General features: G+C 39.3%; 1 protein-coding gene and 1 long non-coding RNA gene across 5 annotated transcripts in view; one reads left to right on the top strand and one right to left on the bottom strand.

Annotated features, from left to right (window-relative positions):
* Positions 1–2077, bottom strand: part of MAB21L3 (mab-21 like 3) — a 45445-nt gene extending 43368 nt beyond the window's left edge. The window contains exons 1-2 of one of the 4 annotated variants that reach the window (XM_059375840.1): positions 1763–2077; positions 438–683 (exon numbers count right to left, since the gene is read on the bottom strand). In XM_059375840.1, coding sequence (XP_059231823.1) covers positions 438–485 — 48 coding nt within the window. In that variant the 5' untranslated portion in view covers positions 486–683; positions 1763–2077. The other 3 variants (XM_059375842.1, XM_059375839.1, XM_059375841.1) reach the window with 3 other exon arrangements.
* Positions 182–21561, top strand: LOC132001351 (uncharacterized). The gene is made up of 3 exons (XR_009399597.1): positions 182–377; positions 18434–18614; positions 21278–21561. It is a non-coding gene; the product is annotated as an uncharacterized LOC132001351 (long non-coding RNA).
* The last annotated feature ends 4125 nt before the right edge of the window (positions 21562–25686 follow it).

Genomic DNA, 25686 nt, shown 5'->3' with positions numbered 1-25686 from the left:
TTAAAGGGTCTGTACTAAAAATATGCTATACATTTTTAAATACAGCAGTTTTATAGTTTCTAAAAGGTGTTCTTAATTTCATTTACTCATTTTTAATGACCCTATTATTTCAATGACCCCTCAGAGAAGAAAGCTGAGGCTCAGGCTGGTTCGGGGCCTTGCTCATGACTCTGCCCAGTTCAGCTACAGAGCTGGAGTCCAACCCACGTTCTAACTTTCTGTTCCACACTCTGCACCCAATGGCCTCTGGCACTAGAACCTCAGAGAGAGGACGGAAATGATGTAAGCCCTAAACACTCTTATGGGTGATGGTCTTGGGTTCCTGAGGACCACTTCATGGATCTTTGAAAGCAGCCTGACTTCCCTTCTTAATTCAGGTTGGTGGGACAGAAGGGGTGGGGGCGGGGGGCATGGGAGAAACCCGCACCTGTCCTTACCTTAGCCAGGAGGCAGTCTTCCAAGTCTCCTGCAGTCGGGGATTTCATGGCTTCTTGTTCAGTCCTCAGTGGAGCAGCAACATCTTGGTTTTTCCGTTAGTGGAGGACAACACTTGCAGGTTGGCTTCCCAAGAATGTTAGTCTCAGTGCTAAGTTTCTTTGAGAAGGTGTACATGGACCAGAGGCTGGCCTTCCCAGGTCTTCCCTCCAGCTCTCACTTCCACACTGGGAGCATCTCTCTGTCATCTTTTGGGAATATATATGTATTTTTTTTTAAAGAAAAGGAATTTAAAAAGAAGAGCTGATGAAATTGAAACTGAATTTGAGTCCAACCTAATTTGACTCGATTTAGCTCTACTGACGGATGCTTTGACCGAAGGGCAATTTCCCAAGTTGTATTTCCCACTCAAATACTTAAAAGCTTCATTCAAGATAAAAAAGCTCTGTAGTTGGCTTCTTCCCCGCCTTTTAAGGTTCTTGTCCCAACACGAGATGCACCTTGAAGCCCAGTATCTTATAACTCCTTGTTCTTAATGCTGTTGACAGTAAATATTCCTTGCTCTCCAATCCAGAAAATCCCCCAGACTGATTTACCTTCTTTACAATAAACAAATAGGGAACTGCCAAACTACCAGCCAGGCACTCGCCATTGGCCTACAAACAAGTGATTAGGTCTCATCAATCAGATCCAGGCACAATAATTTGCAGGAGGAAAACACACACACACACAGACACAGACACACACAGACACACACACACACGCATACACACGCACACAGGCACACAGGCACAGATAGAGAGAGGCACGCACACCCAGGAACAGCAGGACAGGAATCCTTCAGCTCACCTGCTGACCTTTAAATATAATCTCCCTCTTCCCACTTGAAAGCTGGCAGTAAAAATAAAGTCAGTGTAAACAGGCCCCTTGAGAGTCAAGGAAACACTCTTGTCTGCTTTTGCCAGCAAAACCATGTTGGAAAACAGCTCAGGCAGTAAGTTCCCAGTCTGACTGGCTGGGGCCAGTTTTATTAAAGAAAAAAAAAAAAAATTTCACAATGGCCTGATCTCCCTGAAGCTGGTAAACATCGGAGAATGCTGTCGGATGATCTAAAGAAATTGCGGCACTTCCGGGAGCCCTGCTCACTTCTAAGCACTGTTCCGAGCAAAGGTCTTTTCCAAACCCACCTCTGAGAGCTCAGCCTAGGTGCCTCAGACACTTCGCTTTCGGTAGCCACTATATTTGCATATCTCCACGCTGTGCCCCGGGTTGAAAGCCACACCAGAGCTCCCTGCTCCACCCACCTCATTAATCCCAGCCTTCACACCTGCTGCTATAGATCCCTTCTGTGACATACTGCAGTCAGTTGAAATCGTCTACGTAAATATTGTGAAGCTCCCCTCCTCAAAACTGCCTTGATTTTCCATCTCCTTCTCTTTGTAATCCAGTCTCCTTCATTTGATAGCAGATGCTCCCGAATATTTCAGAATCTTCCTCTCTAGGCTTATCACTGGTCAGTCATTCCAAACTCCGGTTTTTCACAAACGGAACACAGAGCCTGCCTCTTGGAATTTCCTGCAATCCAGAATCCTCTCTCCACCTCATTTTCAGCTTCACCAAAGTCCTGCTGGTCGTCCCCTCCACCCCCACCCCGCGCTCTGGGGTTTTGTCCTTTACTGCCGCTTCACTGTAATCATTAACTCGAGATTCCCGGTCCTCTGGGGGGGGGGGTGCTTTCCTACAGCTCTCAGCTTCCCCCCAGACACCTGTCATCAGATACACAAACTTGCATCATTCTGTGCCTGGGGCCCTCCCTCCTCCGTGGCCCCAGCCCTGCCACTGATGGGAATGCTGAAACTGCGATTCTTCTCTCGCTAGGGCTCAGTGGTGCTTCCGGGGTGTGAACAGGGAGCCCCACCGGCAGGCCACCTGTAGATCCTGGGAGAAGGAAGAAGTCTGTGCTCAGGCTGGCTCACGACATTTTAATTTTACCTGGATGCCATACCTGGCAATCAGAAGGTTATATAAACCCAACCAGTTCTCTACTCCCTGATTGAGTTCCTCATGGGCAAAGTTTCCAACAGGAGGACAGTCCCACAGTGGAGGCCCTCTGACAGATTGGCGAAGAAGACCTTTCTTTGTAGATAGAGATCTCTGGCTAAATGGCTTTTGGATTAGCAAATATTTATTGAGCAACAGGCTGCCGAAGGCACTATGTTGGGCCACAGAGCGGGATTCAGTCAACTCAGATTCTCCTCCTTTCTGGGGAAATAAATATTCTCATTTCTCATGACTCATACCAAATGCCAGTACGAACCTGTAAACCAGCTTTGGCTCCATTTCTGTTGTGAGGACTGAGAAATTATTTTTTAAAGTCAGTTTAGTGAGGTATTCAAAACCCTAAACGAACAATATGAAAGTCCTAGGAAGATAATGTCAGCCCTGATTCACCAACAGAAGTGTTTACTCTTGACTTACAATGGCTACAGTTTTCATTCCAAGGTGAAGGGTTGGCTTGATCCAAATCAACCTTAAATACACAAATATGTTAAAGTTAACACAAATATGTTAAAGTTTACAAACTCTGACATATTTTTCAAAAATTTCCTTTAATCCTAGGGTGACTCAAAGCTAACAGATCCAAGAACCCAACAGAGAAAACTGTCCATGCCACGAGGAAGCCCCAAGCAGTGAAGGCAGTGATCCCATCTGTTCTGGATCCGCACCGCGGTCCAGTGCCTAACACATGATTGATCCTCAGTAGTGATGAAAATATGATTGCATTATACATGAAAGTGACCTCATATATAAGATATTTGGAGATGCATGAGATCACTTTATAAATTATATGTTTAATTTCATACATGCACCTGTGACCTTTTAAATTACTATCATCTTTTATAGAGGCCTATTATAAAAGAATTTAGCATAGTATCTTGCACATGATAGGATCTCAATAAATATCTGTTTCCATACTCCATTTTCCTCCCAGGAAGGGGATGTGAGTAACCATCCTGGTCTTATCTCAGGGGTAAGATCTTTCACTGTATTGGTCTTCAGATTCCCATCGAAAAGCTAGTCTCCTTTCCGGCATACCAGAAATGGCAACTGAGATAGTTTGAGCTTGATCTTTGTCTAATCTAAGTTCAGAGGCCGATGGTCCCAACTCAAATGCCTACGTGGGTGGGGAAGGTAATAAAATAATCAGGATAGAGTAGAACAATGGAAAGGGGTGGGGCTGATGGCCGACGCAAGAATATATTCCCTATCTAGGGAGGTAGGGAGGATGGTCTAGGGTGTGTGTGTGTGTGTGTGTGTGTGTGTGTGTGTGTGTACTGAAACAACACTGTACTAACAAATACTGGACAATACAAAACCCACCTCTGCACTCTGTACTCCTGAAATACTAATATCATTGCAGTCCTCTGGAAAATCATGGACATCTTCCCTGGCCCTTTCGTAGGCAAAGCTCTCTGCTTGGGTACTCTCCTACTCTCCCCTACCTCCTTCCCCCTTCACTAGGCCAACTCATATACAGACCTTCTCTGATTCTCCAGGCTGAGTAGGGGACTCTATGTCAGTGCTCCTAGACCACTTGCTGGTTTACTTGTATCTATCACCAGTTGTACTGTGTACCCTTTCCTCATTCTTCAGTCTCATCCTACCTAGAGGCAGAAGATAAAGTGAGAAAAGTAAAAGGTAAATAATGAGTGAATGCTCATTCATTCAATTTGGGAGGACCATTAATCATAGTAGAAAGGGAATCAGATAAGGTCACTTTAAAAAAAAAAAAGAGTTTAGGGACGCCTGGGTGGCTCAGTGGGTTAAGCCGCTGCCTTCCGCTCAGGTCATGATCTTAGGATCCTGGGATGGAGCCCCCACCCCCACCCCCGCATTGGGCTCTCTGTTCAGCAGGGAGCCTGAATCCTCCCCCATCCCCACTGCCTGCCTCTCTGCCTACTTATGATCTCTGTCAAATAAATAAATAAAATCTTGGGCACCTGGGTGGCTCAGTGGGTTAAGCCTCTGCCTTCAGCTCAGGTCATGATCCCAGGGTCCTGGGATCGAGCCCCGCATCGGGCTCTCTGCTCAGCAGGGAGCCTGCTTCCTCCTCTCTCTGCCTGCTTCTCTGCCTACTTGTGATCTCTGTCTGCCCAATGAATAAATAAAATATTTTATTAATAAATATATAAATAAATATTATTTGTCCAAGAGAGGGACAGAGACAAAGATAGAGCACAAGCAGGGGTTACAGCAGGCAGAAGGAGAAGCAGACTCCCTGCTGAGCAAGGAGGCTGAAATGGGACTCGAGGCTGGGATTCTGACCTGAGCTGCAGGAAGCCACTTAACTGATTGTGCCACCCATACCTCCCCAGATAATGTCCCTTTTAAATGCTGACTTCGACTCCGAAAGAGCAGGGCAAAAGGACAAGATATGAAAGAAGTCACTATTCGAGCTCCCTTTGGCAGCACACATAACTAAAGAAGCCACTATTCATAACCTAAAACTGTCCGGATGGCTGAAAAAGTGTTCAATAATTAGAAGATGCCATGTGGATCTTGGAATCCAAACACCCATGTGTCTTCGGACAAGTAATGAGTCCATCTGGCCATGTCAATAAAAAGTACATTATTTCTTAGCTGCAAGTGTTATCCTAATACATCCAGAAAGAGAAGTCCTCCAACATCAGCCTGAAGGGAGAAAACATGTTTACTTAACACCCATGACTCTACCACTTGTATCAAAAGAAATATGATCAAAAAGAAATGTGATCAAAAGAAATCATTAGTGCTATCAACCCCAGCTTTCTGTGCAGCAAAGACAACCTATTTTCGTTACAGAATGGCATATATATTAAACGATCCCCGCTTGGGCCAGGGGAGAGGAAAGAAGGCTATCTAGAAATGTTTCCATCTCTCTGTGTGTCCATCCATCTATATTTCTGTGCACTGGAATGTCATTCTAGATTTTCCTCATTCAAAGGAATGATTTTCCTCATTCAAAGGGCCCATGCTGAAAGGCAACCCAGAAATGTATTTTTAACAGATACCAGTTGTTGATGTAATAAAACTCCTGCTATGCCTTACATGACAATTTATTTTCAAATAAAATCGTAAAACATGTTTCCATTTTCCTATTATCCTGCCTGGGAAGCAGAGTGGTATTTTCATCTGAAACTTTTCCTTAAGTCAGGGTATAGCTTCCTTCCCTCTGCGCTGAGTTATGTGAGTCTGGCCTATTTTTCTGTTGACAGAACAATGGACACACTGCGAGGAAGAGTCTCTAAGGAAGAAGACATTTAGTTTTGTTAACCGGTTACACCGTGAACTTAACTGGTAACTTTACCGATCCGCCCCGCTCAGTTTCCATCATGTCTGAGCCAGGAGGTGGCAGGACAAAGGTAGGACAGGAGGGCTCAGTCACTGCTAGTTCTCAGGCACACAGGGGACTGCCTTGTCCCTCATCCACCCTCTACTGCTCATGACACATGACAAATATTTCTGGCTTGGGTTTTTTGGGTTTTTAAAATTTTTTTAGTTAAAAGATACAGATAGAAGATACAGACATGGAGATCAATGGAACAAAATAGAAACTCCAGAAATAGACTTACACAAATACAACATTTGATCTTTGACAAAGTGTAAAAACACAGGTCAGTGGAGGAAAGATGTTCTTTTCAACGAATGGGTATTGGAGCAATAAGTTATCTTTAAGGAAAGAAAGAAACCTCAGTATAAAATTCACACCTTGCATAAAGATTAACTCAAAATAGATCATAGGTCTAAATGAAAAACATAAAACATTAAAGGTTTTAGAAGAAACACAGGATAAATCCTTGTGATTGGGGTTAGGCAAAGAGGTCTTAGGAATAACACCAAACAGATGATCCATTTAAAAAAAAAAAAAAGAACAACAACAACAATAAAAAAAAAACAACAACTGATAAACTGGACTTCATCAAACTTAAAAACTTTTGTTCTTCCAAAGATACTGTTATGAGAATGAAGAGACAAGCTAAGGACTAGGAGAAATATATCTGAAAACTGCATACTCCATAATGGACTTGTATCCAGAATATACAAAGGATTCTCAAACTCAAGAGCAAGAAACAAATAGCACAATTAAAATATGGGGGGGGGGGCATGCCTGGGTGGCTCAGTGGGTTAAGCCTCTGCCTTCAGCTCAGGTCATGATCTCGGGGTGCTGGGATCAAGTCCCGCATCCGGCTCTCTGCTGGGCAGGGAGCCTGCTTCCTCCTCTCTCTCTCTCTCTGCCTGCCTCTCTGCTTACTTGTGATCTCTCTCTGTCAAAAAAATAAAATCTTTAAAAAAAAATATGGGGAAAGAACTGAAATAGACATTTCACCAAAGAGGATATAAGAATGGCAAATAAGCACATGAAAAGATAATCAAAATCATTGACCATTAGAAGAATACAAATTAAAAACACAATAAGATACCATTTCTTACATACTTTTGAATGGCTAAAATCTGACAATACCAAGTGCTGACACGTATACAGGGCAACTAGAACACAATACAGTTCTGCTCAGAATGTGAAATTGTACAGCTACTCTGGAAAATGGCATGGTGATTTCTCAAAAAGTTAAATATAAATTTAGCCCCAGCAATCCCACAGTGAGGTTTATAGCTGGGGGAAATGAAAACTTGGATTATATGAAAACCTGTATGCAAACATTTGCAGCAGCTTTATTTGTGATAGTCAAAAGCTGGATATCCTCCCAAAGTTCCTCAACAGATAAATGGATAAATAAACTGGAACTTGCCCACCAAACTACTGTGCAACAACAAAAAGCAACAAACTACTGATAAACAGAACATGAGTGACTGAAATATACCATGCTGAGTGAAAGAACCCAGTGTCAAAATGTTACATACTGTATGATTCCATTTATTTGACATTCTGCAAAATTCTCAAAAAAAAAATCAAGCTATAATGATGGAGGACAGATCAGTGGTTGTCAGGGTGTTTGGGGTGAGGTGAGGATGTGACTACAAGCAGATAGCTGAGGGAACTTTTGGGCTGGTGGAACTGTTCTGTATCCCAATTTGGGTGGAGTTTTCTTGAATCAAATATATGTTAAAATTCATAGAAATTTTCACCAAAAAAGTATTACCATAGATAATTTTTAAAATACAGAAACCCAACCATATTGATCATAATGGAAATAAAATCAACTTACCAGATTCCTCATAATATGTTCTGTTATTTTATTGAAAATATATAAATATTCTGTAAAGTAACCAAATAGTGCCTTTCTTTAAAAAGACTTTTTTTTTTTTTTAGAGCAGTTTTAGGTTCACAGAAAAATTGAGAGAAGGTGCAGAAATTTCCTATAGATCCCTCCCCACTCCCCTCACATTCACAGCCTCCCCCATCACCAACATCTGCCACCAGAGTAGAGATTTGGGCAGCTGATGAACGTCATTATCACCCAAAGTCCATAGTTTATATTATGTTTCACTCTTGGTATTGTATCTTCAGTGTTGTTAGATTTGATTTGCTCATTTAAAAATTTTTTTAATTGTTGAGCTAGGGTTTGCAATATACACTTACAACTAATCCAAGTCTACCTTCAAATAACACTATACCACTTTATGGGTGGTATGAATACCTTATAACAACAAAATTATCCTAATTCCTTCCTCCCATCCCATCTCTCCCTGGTATCATTGTTATCATTCATTTTACTTGTATATAAGGACACATAAATAATACATACACATAGAATATACATAAGCATACATAATTGAATACATTGGTTTTTTTTAAAGATTTTTAAAATTTATTTATTAAAAAGAAACAGATAGTATGAGCGGGAGAAAGGAGAGAGAAGGAAGAAGCAGACTCCTGGTTGAGCAGGGAGCCTGACATGAGGCTCATTCCCAGGACCCTGGGATCATGACCTGAGCCTAAGGCAGACACTTAACCGACCGGGCCACCCAGATGCCCCAATTGAATACATTGTTGTTATTATTTTGAACAAACTGTTTTCTGTTAGCTCAGTTAAGAATAAAATAATAAAATTTTTAACAAATGCTATTAAAATATCTATACTACCCAAAGCAATTTACACATTTAATGCTATCCCTACCAAAATAGCAACAGCATCTTTCACATAACTAGAACAAACAATTTTAAAATTTGTATGCAACCACAAAAGACCCTCAATTGCCAAAACAATCTTAAAAAGCAAAGCAAAGAAAAGCTGAAAACATCATAATTCTGGACTTTAAATTACATCACAAAGCTGTAGTAATCAAAACAGTAGGGTGATGGCACAAAGATAGACACATAGATCAAAAGAACGGAATAGGAAACCCAGAAATGAACCCACAATTATATAGTCAATTGATCTTTGACAAAGCAGGAAAGAATATCTAATGGATAAAAGACACTCTCTTCAATAAATGGTGTTGGAAAATTGGACAGAAATATGTAAAAGAATGAAAATGGACCATTCTCTTCCACCATACATAAAGACAAACTCAAAATGGATTAAAGACCTAAATGTAAGACCCAAAACCATAAAAGTTCTTGAAGAAAACACAGGCAGTAATTTCTCTGACATTAGCCATAGCAACTTTTTTCTAGATAGGTCTCCTGAGGAAAAGGAAACAAAAACAAACTACTGGGACTACATCAAAATAAAAAGCTTCTTCAACGTGAAGGAAACAATCAATAACACTAAAAGGCAACCCTTGGAATGGGAGGAGATATTTACAAGTGACATATCTGGAAAGGATTGGTATCCAAAATATATAAAGAACTTGTAAAATCCAACACCCCAAAACAAATAATCCACTTAAAATAAGGGCAGAGGACATAAACAGACATGTCTCTAAAGAAGATAGACTGATGGCCAACAGACACACAAAAAGATGTTCACCATCACTTACCACAGCGAAATGCTCATTACAATGAGATATCACTTCACGCCTGTCAGAATAGATAAAACCACAACACAAGGAACAACAGGTGTTAGTGAGGGTGTGGAGAAAGGGGAGCCCTCTGAGACTGTTGGTGGGAATGCAAACTGGTGTAGCCACTCTGGAAAACAGTATGGAGGATCCTCAAAACGTTAAAAATAGAACTACCCTACAACCCAACAAATACACTACTAGGTATTTACTCAAAGAATACAAAAATACTGATTCAGAGGGATATATGTACCCCCCCATGTATATAACAGCATTATTTACAATAGCTAAATTATGGAAATAGCCCCAGTATCCATCAATTGACATATGGATAAAGATATGTGCTATATCTATCTGTATCTATATCTGTCTGTCTATATCACAATGGAATATTATTCAGCCACTAAAAAGAATCAAATCTTGTCATTTGCAACAAGATGGATGGAGCTAGAGAGTATTATGTTAGTAAAATAAGTCAGTCAGAGAAAAACAAATACCATATGATTTTACTCATATGTGGAATTTAAGAAACAAAACAACTGATCATAGGGAGGAAAAAAAGAGACAGACCGAGAAACATACTCTCTTTTTTTTTTTTTTTTTAAGATTTTATTTATTTATCAGAGAGAGGGGGAGAGAGCGAGCACAGGCAGACAGAATGGCAGGCAGAGGCAGAAGCAGGCTCCCTGCTGAGCAAGGAGCCCAATGTGGGACTCGATCCCAGGACGCTGGGATCATGACCTGAGCCGAAGGCAGCTACTTAACCAACTGAGCCACCCAGGCGTAACTATAGAGAATACACTGATGGTTCCCAGAGGAGAAGGGAGGGGCATTGTTGAAATAGGTGATGGGGATTAAGTAGTGCACTTGTGATGAGCACTGGGTAAAGTATGAAAGTGCTGAATCACTAAATTGTACACCTAAAACTAATATTACACTGTATGTTAGGTAACTGAAATTTAAATAAAAATTTAGAGAAAAAAAAGTTGTTCATTTTATAATCTTCAGTGTTTTTTTTTTTTTCTGTATGTAAATCCAAGCTTCTGACCTATGTTATTTTCCTTCTCTGAAGAACTTCTTTTAATGTTTCTTTCCAGGCAAGTCTACCTGGCAACATAATCTCTCAATTTTTGTCTGAGAAAGTCTTCCTTTCTCCCTCACCTTTGTTTTTTGGATTTGTGCGTGTGTGTTTCTTCTTTCTTTCTTTCTTTCTTTCTTTTTTTATGTTAGTTACGATACAATACATCATTAGTTTTTGATGTAGTGTTCCATCATCCATTGTTTGCATATAACACACGGTACTCCATGCAATACATGCCCTACTTAATACCCATCACTAGGCTCACCCATCCTCTCACCCCCCTCCCTCCTAAAACCCTCAGTTTGTTTCCTGGAGTCCATAGTCTCTCATGGTTCCGCTCCCACTCTGATTTCTCTCTCTTCATTTTTCCCTTCCTTCTCCTAATGTCCTCCATGCTATTCCTTATGTTCTACAAATAAGTGAAACAATATGATAATTGATTTTCTCTGTTTGACTTATGTCACTCAGCATAATTTCTGCCACTCCCATCCACGTTGATGCAGAAGTTGGGTATTCCTCCTTTCTGATGGGTGAATAATATTCCACTGTGTATATGGACAACATCTTCTTTATCCATTGATATGGTTGAAGGGCATTTGGGCTCTTTCCACAGTTTGGTGACTGTGGCCATTCCTGCTATGAATACTGGGGTACAAATGGCCCTTCTTTTTGCTACATCTGTATCTTTGGGGTAAATACCCACTAGTGCAATTGATTGGTTATAGGGTAGCTCTATTTTTAATTTTGGGGGGAATCTCTGCACTGTTTTCCGAAGTGACTGTATTAGCTTGCATTCCCACCAACAGTGTAAGAGGGTTTCCCTTTTTCTACAACTTCTCCAATGGTGGTTGTTTCTTGCCTTGTCAAATTTTGCCATTCTAACTGGTGTAAGGTGGTAGCTCAATGTGGTTTTTTATTTTAGAGATTTTATTTATTTATTTGATAGAGAGAGACAGCAATAGAAGGAACGCAAGCAGGGTAAGCTGGAGAGGGAGAAGCAGGCTCCCCACTGAGCAGGGAGCCAGATGTGGAGCTTGATCCCAGGATGCCGGGATTGTGAGCCAAGTCAAAGGCAGATGCATAACAACTGAACCACTCAGGTGCCCCTCAATGTAGTTTTGACTTGAATTTCCCTGATGGATAATGATGATGGACATTTTTTATGTGTCTGTTAGCCATTTGTATGTTTTCTTTGGAGAAGTGTCTGTTCATGTCTTCTTCCCATTTTTTGGCTTGATTAATTGTTTTTTTGGGTGTTGAGTTTAAGAAGCTCTTTATAGATCTTGGATATCAGCCATTTGTCTATAGTGTCATTTACAAATATATTCTCCCATTCCTTGAGTTACCTCTTTGATTCATTGACTGTTTCCTTTGCTATGTAGAAGATTTTTATCTTGATGAAGTCCCAAAACTTCATTTTTTATTTTCTTTCCCTTATCTTTGGAGATGTGTCTTGAAAGAAGTTGCTGTGGCTGATGTTGAAGAGGTAACTGCCTATGTTCTCCTCTAGGATTTTGATAGATTCCTGTCACATGTTGAGGTCTTTCATCCATTTTGAGTTTATCTTTGTGTGTGGTGTAAGAAAATGGTCTAGTTTCATTCTTTTGTATATAGCTGTCCAATTTTCCCAGCACCATTTATTGAAGAGACTGTCTTTTTTCCATTGGATATTTTTTCCTGCTTCATCGAAGATTAGTTGGCCAGAGTTGAGAGCCCATATCTGCGCTTTCTATTCTGTTCCATTGTTCTATGTGTCTGTTTTTGTGCCAGTACTATACTGTCTTGGTGATCACAGCTTTGTAGTAAAGCTTGAAATCAGGCAAAGCAATGCCCTCAGCTTTTTCTTTTTCAACATCTCCTTGTAATTAGGGGTCTTTTCTGGTTCCATACAAATTTTAGAACTGTTTGTTCCAGCCCTTTAAAAAATGCCATTCATATTTTCATCCAGATGGCATAGAAAGTATAGGTTGCTCTGGGCAGCACAGACATTTTAACAATGTTTATTCTTCTGATCCATGAGCATGGAATGTTTTTCCATCTTTTTGCATCTTCTTCAACTTCTTTCATGAGTGTTTTATAGTTCCTAGAGTACAGATCCTTACCTTTTTGGTTAGATTTATTTCAAGGTATCTTATGATTTTTGTGGGTTTTGGTGCTATTGTAAATGGAACTGATTCTCTAATTTCTCTTTCTATTCTCTAATTTCTCTTTCTCTACATTGCTAGTAAATAAAAAGCAACTGGTTTCTGTGCATTGATTTTGTATCCTGCCACATTACTAAATTGCTGTATGAATTCTAATAATTTGGGAGTGGAGTCTTTTGGGTTTTCCACAGAGTATCATGTCATCTGTGAAAAGAGAGAGCTTGACTACTTTTCCGATTTGAATACCTTTTATTTCTTTTTGTTGTCTGATTGCTATTCTCCTTCACTTTTGAAGGACAATTTCACAGGGTACAGAATACTATATTGGTGGTTTTTATTCTTTCAACACTTTCAATATTTCACTCCACCTGCTTTTTGTTTGCACCATTTTGGAAAAGTGAGAGATAATTCTTACCTTTATTCTTTATAGATAGGTGTTTTCTCCCTTCTTCCAAAAAATTTCCAAAGATTTTTTCATTTTTTAAATTTTCTGTAATTTGAATATGACATGGCTAGATTTAGTTTTTGTTTTGTTTTGTTTTATTTTTGTTGTTTTGTTTGACTCATTTGGCACTAAGTGGACTCAGTGTTCTCTGAGCTTCTTGGATCTGTGGTGTGGTATATGCCATTTGATTGGGGACATTCTCAGTCATTATTGTTTCAAATATTTCTTCTTCTTATTTCACTGTTTCTTCCTGTGTTCTCATTACATGTATGTTACACTCTTCGTGGTTGTCCCACAGTCCTTAGATGTTTTATTCTGCTCTTTACAATCTTTGTCCTCTTTGCTTTTCAGTTTTGGAGATTTCTATTGAGATAGTCTGCAGTTCACCGATTCTTTCCTCAGTGCATCCGGTCATGAGCACATCAAAAGCATTCTTCATTTCTCTTCCAGTGGTTTTTATCTCCAGCATTTCCTTTTGGTTCTTTCTTAGGATTTCCATCTCTCTGCCTACAATGCTTATCTGTTCTTATATGTGGTCTACTTTACCCATGAGAGCCCTTCACATATTAAGCATTACTGTTTTAAATTTCCTATCTGATACTTTCAATATTCCTGTAATGTCTGATTCTGATTGTGACTTTTGTCTTTTCATGTGCTTGTAATTTTTCGTGATAGCTGGACATTCTGGATCAAAGGAACTGCTGTAAATAGGCCTTTAGTAAGGTGGTGCTGAGGTCCAAGGGGAGGGGAAGCCTTCTCCAGTTCTATGATTACGTTGCAGACTCTCAGTGAGCCTATGCCTCTAGACTGTGACCTTCATTAGTTTCTTAGTTTTTTCTTCCCCTCCTGAAGTGGGACAGGATGGTTAGAGTGGGCAGGAGTTGGCTATTTTGTTTTTTCCTACAGAGGGCTAAAGCTTATTGGAGTTGGGTCTTTCCCTTCTTCCAGGTTAATTCTTGGTAATACCCCAGCAGTATAGGCTTTGGTTAATGAGTTTCTGCTAAAGGCAGGCCTTGATAAAAAGAACAGATTGTTCTGGTGTATTTAAAAATGGTTCCTTTTCCCTTCCCTGCAGGAAGCATGAGGACTTTTTTCCTGGTAATTACTGTAAGGATCTGGTAGTGATCCTAAAGGTAAATCTCACAAAATTGTGGGGGCCCCTCATGACTGGGTCACTGGAGTTTTTATCTCAGAGTTGTCTGCACTGAGCCTCCAACAGTGTGTCAACCATAGTTCAGGTTTTCCTGTCCTGCTGCTGGTTCCCAGGGAGGTTTCTTTCTCCACATTTCTGCTCTGGGAAGCTGGGACTCTCTGTATTCACCTGTCTGTCTCTTCAGTTTGGAGGGAACTGGTCTGCCTTGTGGCATCTTCTCTCTTATAAATCCAAGAAGAGTAGTTGATGTTTTGGGTATGTTCAGCATTTTACTTGTAGTAAATGGCTAACATTTACTAACATTTAGTAAGGACTCCCAAGCTACTTACATGTGGAATCAGAGATCAGACATCCAGTAGTGTCTGTTTTGAACTCTTGTTATTTGAGGTCATGTACTGCTATTTATTAAAATGCTAGTCATGGTTTTAAACTTCAAAATCAGAAGGCTAATAAGTCAGATTGAAATAATTAAGTCTAATATTATGAGAGAAAGATCAGGAGGGTCATTTTGGACATGTGAATGTCCTATTACTGCCTTGGACAGTAACCTTTCTGAATGATACATTTTAATAACCAGGTATTCTGGAAATTTTTAAGAGGATGTAGGAAAAAGGAGGGGGAAGAAAAATATAAAATGAAGTTAATCGTTGTTATTTTGCAATGGTAGAATAATTATAGGCTTTTTGGGGTGCATTTTTAATACATTTTCTATAATGAAAATATGCTATTTTATAATCAGCAAAAGGTATAAATGCTACAAATTGTCATTAAAATTTTAAAAAGCTCATTTCTTGATGCTTCTCTTATATTTGCTTTCTAGTTTTGCCAATATTATTCTGCATAATTAGAGAACAGTTTCAATACAAACGTTTGAAAGTAGGAAAATATTATTAGCGCAGCTGTAAAGTATTTATGTCTGTGCTGGTTTTCTTTATTAAGATGTATCATGCTGATGCAGGAAAGACATAAACAGAAGAAAACAAAAATATAGGTCAGAGGCAGTAAGAGAACATTCATAAATCATTTTGCAGTACATGTCTATCTTTTCAAGATAGCTATATAACTTCAGGGGCAAGCATTTGACAGAAATATTTGCAAGTACTTTGGGAAATTTTAAAAGAAACTTCAGACTACACAACCAAACTCACCACCCTCTTGCTTTATACAAGTTCTGTGCTGGGTGCCAACAACGCAAAGATCCTACCAATTCCACAGCTTCCTTCTTTTGGTAAAATTAGAGAGTCAAGGCCAAAATATAAAGAATGGTACCATCAGTCCTGTACTGATGGGTGCTCTCCAGCTGGCCCAGACAAATTGCTGCAGGGAATCATGGAGGGGAAGGCTGATAGTACACTGAGAGCACACTGAGGTGAATGCTATGAGAGATGGGTGGGAGGGAGTATCTGAAGCCAGGGATACCATCTGGACAGGCATATAGGCACTGTCAGGGACTGTGGTACCAGCAGACCACCTAGAGGATGCCTGACTAGTTCAGAGAAATCACAAGACACTGAATTCCAGGCTAAGATATTTTTATTTTTCCTTGTAGGCAGTGGAGAAGTCTTTGAAGAATTTTGAACAATACACTGATATGTTAGAAACTGTTCTTTAAAGTAACTTACTTTATGGGTGGCTCAGTGGGTTAAGCATCTGCCTTCAGCTCAGGTCATGATCCCAGGGTCCTGGGATCGAGTCCCACATCAGGTTGCTTGCTCAGCAGGAGCCTGCCACTTTCCCTGCTTGTATTTGCTCTCTGTCAAATAAATAAATAAAATCTTTTAAAGCAATATTAAAAAATCAAGTAACTTACTTTGCAGCTACTTGTGTATGGGATTATCCATCTCAAATGGCCTGTCAGCCTTGCAGGCAAAGAATGTGTCTGGTTCGTTGTTGTCATGGGACTCAGAACTGATACTAGACACTTCAACACCAGTGTGCAAACCAGAGAAGGGTGGCCCCTTTCCCAATACTACAAGGCTAATGTTTGCTGAGCTGACCACACCAGTGTGAGCAAGACCTTCCAGAATGAAGCAGTCCACACAGAGTCTCATGGGTTGGTAAGTAGAGCACATTAGATGTTAGCCCTGCTCAGCCCTAACATAGGGATCCTTGTGCAGTGCACAACCTACCATTACGTGGAGAACCATTACGTGGAAAACCTGAGAAGCCACACACAGGAGACTGGTTCAGAGGTGATCCCACTAAGCAGTGAACCAAGGTAAGATTAGTAGGGTTAGAAAGAAGAAGAGAGATCTGAGCAATACATAAAGTCTCTAGAACTTTGACTGGAATGGCTGCTCTGAGAGGTCCTTGGGTAGGGTCTACCACAGTCACAGGCCTTTCCTACAAATTTGGTCCATTCAGCTCCTCATTCATCCCTCTAGTAGAAAATTTTGTTTTCAAAGCCTTGTCTGAAGGCATTGGTTTCTCCATAGATCAGCCCAGTTTCCTCTAACCCCATTTGATGGTGTTCAAGCATGAGAGCTTACTCAAGGAAGCTTTGTTTCTTTGAGTCAACAGTACTTGTAAAAACCTGTCCTTGTGCTATTTAGAAAGAAACTGTGAAGGATGTGAAACAATTGGTTGTCAATAATATTCTGGTGGTGAAAAGGAAATGGTAGGGGTGGCGAGAGAGATTATTTCTCATGGGTTTCTGGGTTATCTGTGAAGACCACTTCTATCAAAGTGAGGTCCCTCTGAACCTCACACCACTCAATGTCTACTGTCCCAGAAACACTTGTTTGCCTGGTGGCATTTCTGTGTGCTCCATCTTGGTCTCTTTCATTGGTCCTTCCTCTTTCACTGGACATTTCTTTGCCAGAGTTCCTTCTAGTGTGGCCTTCTGTTTTATGTTTCACTTACTTTACATACCCATTTAGCAGTCCTACTCACACCCATGATTTCAAATGTCCCACTGCCATGACTCTCTCACTGATGATCTCCAGCTCACACCTCTATTCCAAACACCAGATCTTATGGTATCTTGACCATTTGGCATTTCCTTCTAGATATTTTGATTTCTCAAAATCAATATATCTAAAATCTAATTGATTAGTTTTCATCTTTTATCATGAAAGTAATATATTCTCATGGTAACAAGTGAAGCCATTTGAAATATACAAAGAAAAAGTAAGAATTCTACATTGCCTCTACATTTGTATACACATACCATTTAGGTTTTGCTTTGCTGTTTCTTTTCAGAAAAATAGGATAGTATTATACACATTTTCTCGGCATCTTGCCCCCTAACAATGTAGTATATACAGCCTCCTGAACCCTTGCTCTACCATGTTTGCTGCTATAGACAGAATTCACTCTTTAAATAGCTATATAGTAGTCCATGGTATAAGTGTCACAACTTACTCCACTTCTGATGGGCATTCCCTTTGTTTCAAGGTTTCTGCCTGGAAACAATACTGCAACTCATCTATATCTTCAGTAGTCTAGAGTGGCTTAAGTAATATAAGAAATTTTTTTTTCAAAGCTTTAGATACAGTTTAGCTGCCAAAGCATTCTGGCCAGGTCTGTTCCTTTGAAAAGTGAAAAATCTCCATTTTTAAATATCTCCCAATGCTACTGGTACGTTTAATTTTTCTACCCCTTCTAGGGTCAGTGTTGGCAGTTTACATTGACTCAAAAACCATCTATTTCCTCGAAATTCTCAAGTTGACTGCCACAGACTTTACATAATAATGTTCTTTTATGATTGTTTTCACTTCTTTCATACTAAATTCTTGATATTTCTCTCAAATCTGTTCTCCATCCCGTTTTATGGAGATCAGAAAAAGGACCCATCATCATCCCCAAGTTGAAGTCATCTTTGACTCTTTCCCATCCTTCGCCTTCCACATTCAATCTTCCCATCAACCCTGTCTGCCTCCAGAATAGCTCTTGGGTCTATTCATCCAACCCTGACCACCAGTCCACAGCTTTTCGACATCATCATCACATATCCCCCGGACTACACCAATATAAACCATCCCTCTTCTTCCTTACTTGTACCTTAGCACCACTTCCACACTGGGATGAGCAAGATTTTTTTTTTTAATAGAAGGGGGGGGAAACCTGATTTTTATTACATATATATGGATGGGAGCCCCAAAGAGATATGAGACTCCTGGGGTGAGGAATCTTAAAATTTTCATTGGACCACATCACTCTCCTGTTCAAACTCTTAAATGGAATTGTACTTTTAAAATAATTTTTAAAATGATGATATTTATTTATTTGAGAGAGAGAAAGAACACATGCACATGAGTGGAGGGAAGAGCAGAAGGAGAGGGACAAGCAGACTCCTGGCAAAACACAGAGCCTGATGCGGGACTCAACCCCACACTCCCGAAATCGTGACCCAAGCTGAAATCAACAGTCAGATGCTGAACTGCTGGGCACCCTTGGAATCGCATTTTTGTGGTAAGTTCCAAAGTCCTTTTTATGCCTACCATCTTTTGTGACCTGAAGCCCGACTACTTCTCAGCTCTCATTTCTCGCCACTGCTCTCCTCCATTCCCATAACATTTTAGCTCCAATTATCTTTTGTATTTCTCTAAAAGCACCAAGCTAGAAAGGATGCCTTATTTTAAAAATGCTGGTGTAAAAACTGGCTCTCTACCCTAAAAAAAATTAAGTTTCCTTCATCCTACCTCACACCACATTTTTAAAGTAAAATAAATTCAAATTTCTTAAATCTTGAAATAAATTTTAAGAGAATATATTTAAAATCTGGGAATTGGGTTTCAATCAAGAAACCCAGAGGGCATTTTGAAAATATAGATATATTTAATGATACAAACATTAAAACTGATTACGTGAACAAAGGCACCACAAAAAACTAAGAAGGTAAATAATGGTTCGGGATAAAATATTCCACAAGGTAAATGAAGAAAAAAGGTCACTATATGTGTCAACAGAGAGCTCTCACAAATGATAAGAAAAAGACAAATATTCCAATAGAAAATATAGGCAAAGCAAAATAAAAGGAGAATCTCTCTTCTGCATGTGCTCTCTCTCTCTCTCTCTCTCACACACACACACACACATACACATGCACACAAACACATGCACACACAATCACCACCAACAACAATAAATCAAAATGACCAATAAAATAGGAAAGACATTAAGATCATCTTATAGTGCAGGAAATGTAAAATAAAGTAAGGAATTAAAGAAGTAATATCACTTTTTACCAATCTGACTGGCAAATGCTAAGAAGAGTAGAAAATTCTGTTGCTGACAAGGATTAGGGGGAATTATCCTTCTGAAACACTGTTAGTATAAGTATGAATCATTGTTACCTTTCTGGAAAGTATTCTGGCAATATCTATCAAAATTTTATAAAAAAATATATCCCAGAAATCTCACCCTTCAGAATCCAACCCCCCCAATAAATAATCATATATAATCGTATCAGATACAAGTAATAATGATGATATCATCAATAATAATAGTTAACATATCTTAGACACATTTCATATCAGGTACTGTTTTAAATATTTTACAAATATTAAGCTACTTTATCTACACAACAAGCCAATAGAGAGATAAGTGCTATCATTATTTCCATTTTACAAGTGAGCTAGAAAATAAAAGTATAAGAATGACTATTAGAGCATTATTTATGATGGAGACAAAAGGATTACCTATCAATGGTGGAACAGCTGAATAAAATGTGACCATCCACATCATACGACAGTGTGCACCTATTTGAAAGCATAATTAGAATTAGTGGTTCTCAACCCTGGCTACACATAGAATCATCTGGAGAGCTTTTAAAAAACATAGGTGTGTAGACCCTCCCCTAAACCAATTAAACCAGCATCTGAGGGTAGTATATATAGGTAGTATATATATAATAACCTGGAAAAAGTAGGGAAATATACAGATGTGGTCATTAGTTAAGAAATGGGATACAAATGGCTCACACGGGGGGACAGAGAGGGAGGAGGAAGAGACAGGATGGAGAGAAACTGAAAAAGAGAAAGAGGCTTTCAGCTGCAGTTTACCATATAAAACAACACATATTCTCATAGTAGTTATCTCAAGGAATGCGGTTTCAGGTAATTTTTTAAATACTTACCTGTATTAAATATATTTTCTATAACCCTACATCATTTTTATAATTAGAAAAAAGTTTCACATTATTATTTTCTTTAAGTGATGTGTTGCTTTTAGCTCACATAATGCTCTCTGCTGGAACAAGTTCCCTTTGATTATTTGCCTGGCTAACTCTTACCTTGGAGGCCTCGGCTTCCATGTCAGTTCCTCAGAATTTGCTTGAGTTGGATTTGTTCTGTCTCACACTCAATCCTGTCCCACTGCCCTTTGCTTCTAAAGCACTTATCACAGTTTGAAATTATTTGTGTAGCTGCTAGTCTCTCTCCCCCTCCAGAGTAGAAGCCACAAGAGGTCAGGGACCAGCTCTGTTTGCTCTGCGCTGAATTCTTTGGGTCATGCCCAGTGTTGGGCACATAGGAGTCTCCAAAAATCTTGGTAACAGCTTGGGTCATTTCTCTTTAATAACTTTCCACATGCTCCTACCTTGTGCTTGAATAATATTTTGTAGTTTTTAATGTCTGGGACTGTGTCTTACACCTTTTTATTCTCTTGACTGCTCAGTAGATCTATCTATGGCTGATTGGATATGTTGCTGATCCTTGTTTCGCTCAGGAGCATCACCATTTTCCTTTATATCATGCCCACTCCTGCTGCCACCTTCTCCTGTTGCTCTAGGAGAAAGACAAATTGGGATGAGGATCCCAACCATCCCAGAGGTTTCAATTCTTTCAACTATACTTCAGCAACTTTGATTATAACTAGATGATCATTAGTTGCCATGTAGATTACAGTTCCCTTTCTTTGTGAGCTTCCCTCTCCCCAGCTCCCCAGTGGTAGAGTTTCCCATCCCATCTTGGTATGAACTGAATTATGTCCCTCCCAAATTTATTTGTTAAATTCCTAACTCCCAGTGCCTCAGAATGTGACTGTATTGGAGGCAAGACCTTTCAAGAGGTAATAAAACTAAAATGAGACTTTCTGAGTGGGCTCTAATCCAATCTGACTGGTGTCCTTTGCAGAAAAGGATAGAAACCAGGATGTCTACATGAAGAAAAGGTCATGTGAGAACACACAAGAAGGCAGTCATCTGGAAGGAGCCTCAAGAGAAACCAACCCTACTGGCACCTTGATCTTGGACTTCTATCCTCCAGAACTGTGAGAAAATTGGGGCACCTGGGTGGCTCAGTTGGTTAAGCATCTACCTTCAGCTCAGGTCATGACCCAAGGGTCCTAGGATTGAGCCCCCAGTTGGGCTCCCTGCTCAGGAGTTTGCTTCTCCCTCTCCCTCTGCCTGCTGCTCCCCCTCCTGTGTTCTCTCTCTCTCTCATCAAATGGATAAATAAAATCTTTTAAAAATAAAAATTTTAAAAAAGAACTGTGAGAAAATCAGTTTCTTTGGTTAAACCACCCAGTCAGTGGTATTTTGTTATAGCAGCTCTAGCAGACTAGCACACTCGCTTGGGTTTCCCAGAGCTGGAGAGAAACATCTTAGCGACACCACTCTTTGTTGTCCCCTCCATCCATCAGTCAACCAGTTGCCCCAGGAAGGTGGAACAACCTTTCAGCTAATGCCTTCTGAAGGGTGAGGTGTGTGTGTGTGTGTGTGTGTGTGTGTGTGTGTGTGTGTGTGCATGTGTGTTTGCTTTTCTGCAACAGGTTTCTGATACTCTTCCCACCTCTCCCAGAAGTTGGGGAGAGCATTACCATTCCTCTCTACTCAGGAGTTTCAATCTTAGATAGAACCACAGGAAGCTCACTATTACCACCACCCTACTTACCCCTTTATTATTTCTCTTCAGAAGATACTCTTCAAATGAGTATCCTGATGATTTGTCTTGGCAACACAGAGTTCTTGATGGAGGCATCCAAATCAGGAATCTACTAAGGTAAAATTTTCCTTCTGAGCTTTCCCTCAGGACTTTAAGAAATGAAGAAAGTCCACAAAGGCTACATAGGAGAAAATACCTTATCCTTCCTCTGAGAAAGGAAGAACCTCTCAAAGTACATACTGGAGGCATCATCACCGAAAGGAACACTCAGACTCCACTTCTCTTTCACTACTCAGAAACCACAATATTTGTTAGTGAAACATGATTAAGGAAACCAAATGTCAAGGAAATCGTAGCTTTTTACCATAGGTTTATGGAAGTTTATAATCTACAGTTGGTATTGAGAAAATAAAATTTGGCCTTTTGGGCCCCTAAAAATAAAAATGATCAAGGTCAAACCGTCTATAAAAAACAATAACAACAATAAAAATAGAAAACAATTAATGAAGTCTGATACCTAAACATCAACGAGTCTTTAATTATTAAACATTTCATTTTAAAAAAACCTGGTGGAATGCCAAATGACTAGTACCCATTGAAATAACTCTTTTCTATTTGACTATAGTTCCTAAACTTATCATACAAACACTAAAAATTTTTCATTACCAATTTTCTGCCTCATAGCTAAGCTTCCTTGGGGTCATGGGATAATGGAGTGAAGACAGAGACAAGTCTGATTTGCGGAACTTAGTGTATTTTTACTGTCTTCATTTTGCACTCTAGCATCAGGAGAGTCGATGTGGTATTTCAAGCCCTACGCAGAGGAAGACTACAACAAAGTCCTATTAACAAAGGATATGTACATTAAATCCCCCCTCTGCACTGCAATGCCTATCATAGCCACCTCCCAATTCATTCTCTCCCATTACCATGACAACCCTCATCAGTCATAAGCAGCCAGAACAACCAGGAAGTAAAGACTAAACCTTTATCTCCAGCTCATGTGGCTTTGTTTCAAATAATAATCTTGTTTCTCTGTAAATTCTTACCTTATTCCAACCTTGAGTAGTCAGTCATTAGCACTGGGGAGATCCAAAGATTCTTGGGCTCTTGGCACCAAGGACTGCTTAGATTCTGGTTTCCTCTTCAATATCCAGTTAAGAAAAAGATTATATAAATCTTCAGCTTTCCAGCTCAATCTAATCATACCTCAATCATTAAATGAAACTTTTAGGATCTAAGATAAATGGCAGTGCTGAATGACATCATGCAACAAATAAATTATACAAAAGCCCTGTCAAAAAGGACAGGAAAAAAACAGCATATAGGTCAACCACATCTGGAGTTTTCTGTATTCCAGCTTGAGGGCCTAGAACAGTTCACCATAACTTCTTTTGATTAACAATCTCTAGAAGCTTCCTAAACCAAAATATGTTATAAATATTTCAGGTTAATTGAGATGATCCAGTTAAATATAACAAACCATGGCTGTAATTACTGGGGAATTTTAATAGTTTTTCTCCACAAGCTGTGGGACACAGTAATTATTCTTCATATAGTTGATAACCCTGAACTGGGTAGAAGCCAACTACTTCTAGAAAGACTGCTTGGTAAAGTAGACAGAAAAATACATAATTGACAAATCTGTCTGCAATTTGAGTGCCTATCAATAACTTGATTTTAACCTCTTGATAAGTTAATTTTGCATTTCTTACCTTAAAGTCTTAAGTAAAGTCTGTAGAATAGTTGTGTATATTTAAGTTACGCTATAGGACACTGATAACACTTTTCTTTACATTAAACATGGCATCACACTGAAAAGTTGCAAACTCACCGAAGAGAGATGAAAGGGACCTATTTTAATGATGAGAGAAATACAGACACTTATTTGTAACACAGCATGATAATAAGTACAACAGAGATAAATACACACAAGACAACTGATGGTGTTAAAGTAAATAAAAGCAATGTTGTCTGACAGATTAGGGAAAACTTCATTGAAGAAGGAACATTTTGACTGAGTCTTAAAGGTGAAAAGTTTTCATGAGGGTGTTTAGGAAGGGAAGGATGTTCATGAAAGGAAAACAACAGCCTCAAAAGCATGGAAGCAAGTGGTGCCAGTGAAAATGGCAGAGTAAAGATCTTCAAAAATTCTCTCCTCCAGAAAAATAATGTTGTGCAGAATCAACTTTTTCAGGAATCAGTAAATTAACAAAAGCCTTGCAGCAAACTGGGCAGGATTTATTCAAGAACACCTGCTAAATTTCATTAAGAAGATAGAATTTTGTGATGTTTTAACTTTTCCTGTATTTCACTTACCAACTCTATAGTAGCCTTGAAAATTAACATACTCTATTCATGGTGAAAACTAGCAGACTGCAGCCACCAGAGGAAACAGAACGGGGCTGGAGTTCCTCCAAAGCCTCATTCCCAGAGAATTATCATTATTTCATCTGGCTAGTAGTTCCTGTCCTTGCTGTCAATATCTGACCTCATTTGCTGTCTATATTTGACCTGACTCCCACTCTAGATTCTTCCAGTACAAACAGACTTTTCCCTAAGCACCTTTGTCAAAATAATTATAATCAATTGTTTAACTTCAGGGCTGTCTGAAAAGGTGAATAATAGTTGGAGCAAACAATGGACTAACCAAGAACTTAAAAAGAAAAGCTGGTGAATGAGATGTTCATAGAAGCTTTGAAAGATCCTGTGTATTTTTGGGAATCTAAAAGGCTATGCTTATACACAGGGTTGTGCACATTCCCATGACTGTAAAAATGCTCAGAAAAGAGCTGTGAAGCCCCTATGTTCTCACCTCTGGCTGACTTGCGGCTCTGTATAAGCAAGAAATGCTTGCTAAGGCAAAGTTGTAAACTGCCTGACTGTTGAAGGAATACCCCAACACACAAGAGTCCCTTGGCAAAGAATGGGAATTATATTGGTTCCAGGTGATTAAGAAAATCTCTATCAAATCACCAGCTGACCACTGAGTTAAATGGGTAAAGACTTCAGTGGCCACATACTACATACTACACAGATTACATAATTAGTCCAGAAAAATCACTAAACAAACAACAATAATCATAACAAGTAGAAACAACAGTAAACACCGGAGAAGGGAGGAAGCTGATTTCCACAGTTGTCATGTTATATATTTAAGAGGTCTAGTTTTCAACAACAACAAAAAATATGAAACAGTCAAAGAAAAAAGAAATGATGGCACATACACAAGAAAAAAAAGCAATTAATAGAAACTGTCCCTGAGGAAACCCAGACATTAGATTTATTAGACAAAGACTTTAAGTCCATGATCTTAAATATGTTCAGAGAACTAAAGGAACCATGTCTAAAGAACTAAAGGAGAGTATGCAAACAATGTCTACCAAATAGAAAATATCAATAAAGACGATATATGAAAAGAAACCAAATAGAAATTCTGGAGTTTAAATGCATAATAATTAAAATGAAAAATTCACTAGACAAGATCAATATTAAATTTGAACAGGAAGAAGAAAGAATCAGCAAAGTTGAAGATAGGTCAGTTATGAAAAATCAAAAGAGCCTCAGAGACCTGTGGGGAAATCAAATATACCAACAAATGCATTATAGGAATCCCAGAAGAAGAGGAGAAAAAAGAAGGCAGAAAGAATATTTGAAGA

The sequence above is a fragment of the Mustela nigripes genome, chromosome 14 (genome assembly GCF_022355385.1).
Source record: "Mustela nigripes isolate SB6536 chromosome 14, MUSNIG.SB6536, whole genome shotgun sequence".
NCBI classification, from domain to species: Eukaryota; Metazoa; Chordata; class Mammalia; order Carnivora; family Mustelidae; genus Mustela; species Mustela nigripes.
Note: the sequence above shows the minus strand (reverse complement) of the source record. Positions and strands in the feature narration are given on the sequence as shown.